A 6,196-nucleotide genomic window follows, 5' to 3' on the forward strand; every position below is an offset into this window, starting at 1 on the left:
TGTACAGCACGTTCTGTGTATGAAAGTTCTGTGAGGTATTTAAGTTGTATAGCACGTTCTGTGTATGAAAGTTCTGTGTATGAAAGTTCTGTGAGGTATCTAAGTTGTACAGCACGTTCTGTGTATGAAAGTTCTGTGAGGTATTTAAGTTGTACAGCACGTTCTGTGTATGAAAGTTCTGTGAGGTATTTAAGTTGTATAGCACGTTCTGTGTATGAAAGTTCTGTGAGGTATTTAAGTTGTACAGCACGTTCTGTGTATGAAAGTTGTGTGAGGTATTTAAGTTGTACAGCACGTTCTGTGTATGAAAGTTGTGTGAGGTATTTAAGTTGTATAGCACGTTCTGTGTATGAAAGTTGTGTGAGGTATTTAAGTTGTATAGCACGTTCTGTGTATGAAAGTTGTGTGAGGTATTTAAGTTGTATAGCACGTTCTGTGTATGAAAGTTGTGTGAGGTATTTAACTTGTACAACACGTTCTGTGTATGAAAGTTGTGTGAAGTATTTAAGTTGTACAGCACGTTCTCTGTATGAAAGTTCTGTGAGGTATTTAACTTGTACAACACGTTCTGTGTATGAAAGTTGTGTGAGGTATTTAAGTTGTACAGCACGTTCTCTGTATGAAAGTTCTGTGAGGTATTTAAGTTGTACAGCACGTTCTGTGTATGAAAGTTGTGTGAGGTATTTAAGTTGTATAGCACGTTCTGTTTATGAAAGTTGTGTGAGGTATTTAAGTTGTATAGCACGTTCTGTGTATGAAAGTTGTGTGAGGTATTTAAGTTGTACAGCACGTTCTGTGTATGAAAGTTCTGTGAGGTATTTAAGTTGTACAGCACGTTCTGTGTATGAAAGTTCTGTGAGGTATTTAAGTTGTACAGCACGTTCTGTGTATGAAAGTTGTGTGAGGTATCTAAGTTGTACAGCACGTTCTGTGTATGAAAGTTGTGTGAGGTATTTAAGTTGTACAGCACGTTCTGTGTATGAAAGTTGTGTGAGGTATTTAAGTTGTACAGCACGTTCTGTGTATGAAAGTTGTGTGAGGTATCTAAGTTGTACAGCACGTTCTGTGTATGAAAGTTGTGTGAAGTATTTAAGTTGTACAACACGTTCTGTGTATGAAAGTTGTGTGAGGTATTTAAGTTGTACAGCACGTTCTGTGTATGAAAGTTGTGTGAGGTATTTAAGTTGTACAACACGTTCTGTTTATGAAAGTTCTGTGAGGTATTTAAGATGTACAGCACGTTCTGTGTATGAAAGTTGTGTGAGGTATTTAAGTTGTACAACACGTTCTGTTTATGAAAGTTCTGTGAGGTATTTAAGATGTACAGCACGTTCTGTGTATGAAAGTTGTGTGAGGTATTTAAGTTGTACAACACGTTCTGTTTATGAAAGTTCTGTGAGGTATCTAAGTTGTATAGCACGTTCTGTTTATGAAAGTTGTGTGAGGTATTTAAGTTGTACAACACGTTCTGTTTATGAAAGTTCTGTGAAGTATCTAAGTTGTATAGCACGTTCTGTTTATGAAAGTTGTGTGAGGTATTTAAGTTGTATAGCACGTTCTGTGTATGAAAGTTGTGTGAGGTATTTAAGTTGTACAACACGTTCTGTTTATGAAAGTTCTGTGAGGTATCTAAGTTGTACAGCACGTTCTGTGTATGAAAGTTTTGTGAGGTATTTAAGTTGTACAGCACGTTCTGTGTATGAAAGTTCTGTGTGGTATCTAAGTTGTACAGCACGTTCTGTTAACTATAATCAATACCTTTTATTAATTTATTTCAGAAAACAAACATTGCTCAAACACAATGATTGAACTAATTGCGCACCAGCTATAGCATCGTTTTTGGGTCCATAGGTCGATGAAGCTTTGAAGAATTGAAAGAAAAAATTGAGAGAGATGGATTTATTACAGAAAACAAACATTCCTCAAATACAATATTTGAACTAATTTCTCTACCAGTTAGAACAAAAAGGAAAAGACATAGTTTCTGGGTGCATTCCATGCTGGTAGCAGATCGGTGAAGCTTTGAAGAATTGATAGAAAAAATTGAGAGAGATAAAACATTCCTCCAGTTCGCTGGAATTTGCAATTTAGCCCGACAAATCTGGATCTCGGACGCGATAATATAAGGATGGGATATTCAGCTGGGATATAAGGCGAAAATTCTCAAAAATAAAAGATCTAAAAACGGATCTCCGATAAAAGTCTGGCCCTTCACGTGTTGCATATCATTCCATAATTCGGGAACGAATCTTGACTTTCAGATTAAAGGGACATTCCGCTTCGAAATTTTTGTTTTGCGCAAATTAGTCAAAACTATACACCAAAATCTAGAGAAATGTGCACTTTATCTGAAAGTTTTAACTAAAAAAAAACCAGCCGTAGATTTATAAACATTCAAAAATATTTCAAAACATTACGTTAGGTTTTTAAGTTCGTTATGGAAGCTGTTAGAAAACTAGTGTACGGATTGGAGTAAAATACACGCCTAATTGTAGAGAAATATGTCTTCTATGTATTAGAAAGGTTTCAACTAATAATAACGAGCCATTATATAGCCAAACTAGGTCAAACTGCTTAATTAACAATTACTCTCCGTTTTTAATCAACCCTTTAAAACAAATTCAGATTGATCAAGAAGATATATAGATATAAATAGCATACTTTAGAAATATTTCAGGTATAATTTACGACGTTTTTGATAACGAAAACATTTTACAAAAAAGCGGAATACCCCTTTAAAAAGTATCCGTGTAACGTCATCGCAGCCCACCCTCTCACGTTTTATGATTTATTCTGTTGAACGAGTAGCAACAAAAGTGATATATGACTAGCACCACAGAAGGTCTACAAATGTAGAAATGTTGCTGCAGTTGTTCCAGCCTTTGCTTGAAAAGGTGTGGAAAAATCGAAAAAAAAAAAAAGAAGGGACATTCCGATAACAAACTGGGACTTTGCGGAAGCAAAGTCCCACAATAACGGACTTTGTTTAACAACAGATTTTTTCTGCAATGTTATTTCCATGTTGTCCCTCTATTAATCTAAGAATACTCAGAGCGTTGTTCAAAGTGACGTTAAAAAGAAAACACTTATTATCTTCAAGAATGTGAGTCAACAATAAACATTCTTCCATCTGCATACACCTCTCTTTATATTTGTTAAGATCTCCATTACCAGATGCGAAAATGACTGGTTTTTCAAATATATAACATCCATCAAGGCCTATAAAGTTAAATGTGCATCGTTCATCTTTATCACACTCTTCATCACATTGAGTCTGGTTCAGCGAATTTATTGCCAACATTACTTGACTATCTAGTTGTATATATGCGTCTCTAGTAAAATTATAATAACATTCTGAAATAGTAAATGAAATAGTAAAAGATATATTTTAGGTAGGGTATAATTCTATAAACATAATATAATTACAAGCTTTCATCAATTATACAGTATTAAACAAGGTGTGGTGTGCATTTTCTCATCTACATAACTGTTAAATAATATGTATCGCCGTTCATCATTACGCTTTGGTTTGCAAATAACTATATTTTTGTACTTATGGTCGCAATTTCCAGCAATGTTTAAATGTAAAATGACGCTGATTGAGTTCACCCAATCGACGTGATAATGTGTGCTTCAAAGAGTGCCGTGTTGAACTGACTTGTGTTCAAAATATTTGTGTCCAATTGACTGCTCTATCAGCTGCTGAATTAAATATTTAGATGATTATACAGATAGCTGATATTGAGCTGGTCAAGTAAATGTTTAGACGAATATACAGATGGCTGATATTAAACTCTATCAACTGGTAAATAAAAAATATTAAGACAAAATCTACAAAATTAACTTACGTTCACAAACTGGTTGAAATGTGCCTGGTGGACATATACAGCTGGGAGTATCAGCGATATTGCTTGCCGGAACACACGTGCCTCCATTTAAACATGGGTTTTCAATTTCACAAACCCCTAGACCTGTCAAAACACAGAACGCCATTGAAGTAAAATTTACAATCAAACTAAGAAAGGAGCATTACGTCCATTTGCTACTGAAACAGTATTTTTCACAAATATCCACAATATTATAAAGTTTCAATTACATGTTATTTGTCTTGAAATGTATCTGTGTTAATAGAAATGTAATGTTTGGAAATTTTATATTTGAAATAAACACGTCCATTAATTTTCGATGAAACTGACTTACATTTCGGAACAGAAAATTTTCCTCTGTAAAATAATATTTCCAAATACTGTCTAAGCAAATTAAAAAGTTTTTGGAATTTTTCCGTATTTTTGAAGAGAATTGGAATATCAGCCTAAAAAGAGTATTGATAGTTTTAGAATGTTTTTGCGTTGATAAAAATATAATATTTTGTAAGTTTACATTGAAACAAAACACATTTCTCTCCTAGGAAATTCAGCCCTAAAAAGTCACAAATTTTGACTGAAAATGGGCTTCTGTAAAAGCAAATTTTGAAGACATTATGTGTTCTTATGTTTATATTTTTATCAAAGCAAAGACATTCTAAGACTAACAATACTATTGGGGCTGATATTCCACTTCTCATAAAAATAATAGAAAAAAATCAAAAAAACTTTTTACTTTGCTCAGACAATAATAATTTTTTCATTGGTTGGCTTCTTTCAACCCAAGGACATTCTTAGACTATCAGAACTATTTTGAAGTTAATAATTCAATTTATGCAAAAGTATTAGGCGAAATGCGATTCTGTAAACATTTCGGTCAGACATTAGAATATACCAGAATTTAGGCTACATAATTTTTGTGGCCAAAACATCAGAGTAAATGATGAGTAAAATTCAGAAATTAGTCAACTCCATTCATTGTAAAATCACCAGAAGAGAGTATTTATCAATCATGTTATGACGTCACAGCACGCCAAAATTTGCCTCCATATGTAAAAAATTGGCACAATGCCTGTACCAGTAAGTTGGATATTGGTCCGCAAAGATCAAAGGTTGGCGTCACTTATTGTCTTCTCTGAACATATGAGGATATCTACAAAAATAGCTGATACTACAGAATTAACTCACGTTCACAAACTGGTTGAATTGTGTCAAGCGGACATATACAGGTGGGAGTTTCAGCGATATTTATTGCCGGAACAAACGTGCCACCATTTAAACATGGGTTTTCACTTTCAACATCATTTTGATATTTTGCGACTCAATTTTAACCAAAAAAGAAAAGAAATTTTAATCTTATTATTTTGATTCGTTTCTTCTCGTTTTTACTCGCCCTCGTCATCAAGAGATAAACCCTAAAAAGAATTTCATCATGTACAATGGCTCTTCCTCAGTTTGACACATAGCTAGCTTTTAGCATTCACTGTGCCATCCGTTGTGCTTATGAAGGTGTGATTGAAGATGCGTGTGAGCACAAAATTGAATTTGCTAAGGGTTTGGATTGAAGATTGAATTGGATTGGATCGGTTTTTTTTAAGATTGAGATCGAGTCAGAATCTGGATTTCAGTTTGCGTAAAAATAGAATCGGGCTTGTATGAAATGACTACAAAAGACGAGAGCTATCAGAACTTATTGTCTTCTCTGAACATATGAAGACATCTACAAAAATAGATGATACTACAAAATTAACTCACGTTCACAAACTGGTTGAATTGTGTCAGGCGGACATATACAGGTGGGAGTTTCAGCGATTTTTATTGCCGGAACACATGTGCCACCATTTAAACATGGGTTTTCACTTTCAACGTTGCTTCTTAGTGCAACGTCTTGCCGATGTAATAAGTCGGATACGCACTGCCACGGTACCGTTCCGACATAATTATTATTATTATTATTATTATTCAGTTATTTTTCTTTTAGGGTGGGGGTTGTTTGGTGGCGGCAGAAGAAATAAGATTTATTTTAGTTTGAACTTACTGCAGTCTTCACCGAATGTTCCCGATGGGCAGTTACATTTTAATTTGCCATCTTCTGCCTCCATATGTCCACCATTTTGACAATCAGGAAATAGGTTCTAATAATGACACAAATAGAAACAAACTCAAAAACATTTTTAATGATGATGGAAAAAACTGTTTATGGGGTCTTAATGAACTGATATTGTGATGGGATCTTACTAAATTGTCTATGTAATATTACTAACCTGTCTATGCGATGGTTTGCGAAACATTTGCGATAGAAAAGGTCACAATCGCAATGCTTCGCTACTAAA

The 6,196-nt window shown here is 34.2% G+C and overlaps 2 protein-coding genes across 2 annotated transcripts; both read right to left on the minus strand.

The window, feature by feature from the left end:
• Positions 1-59: 59 nt before the first annotated feature.
• LOTGIDRAFT_99133 (hypothetical protein) lies at positions 60-455 on the minus strand (the record flags this gene model as incomplete). Its single annotated transcript, XM_009058897.1, has 1 exon — positions 60-455. A coding segment is annotated over one exon (396 nt), but the record flags the coding sequence as incomplete, so codon positions are not given.
• A 2,531-nt stretch (positions 456-2,986) lies between these two features.
• On the minus strand, positions 2,987-5,965 carry LOTGIDRAFT_162880 (hypothetical protein; the record flags this gene model as incomplete). Its single annotated transcript, XM_009058898.1, has 3 exons — positions 2,987-3,354; positions 3,849-3,971; positions 5,902-5,965. 3 exons carry the CDS (start codon positions 5,963-5,965, stop codon positions 2,987-2,989), a joined length of 555 nt encoding a protein of 184 aa, XP_009057146.1.
• Between the last annotated feature and the right edge of the window lie 231 nt (positions 5,966-6,196).

The sequence above is a fragment of the Lottia gigantea genome, assembly GCF_000327385.1.
Source record: "Lottia gigantea unplaced genomic scaffold LOTGIsca_36, whole genome shotgun sequence".
NCBI lineage: Eukaryota > Metazoa > Mollusca > Gastropoda > Lottiidae > Lottia > Lottia gigantea.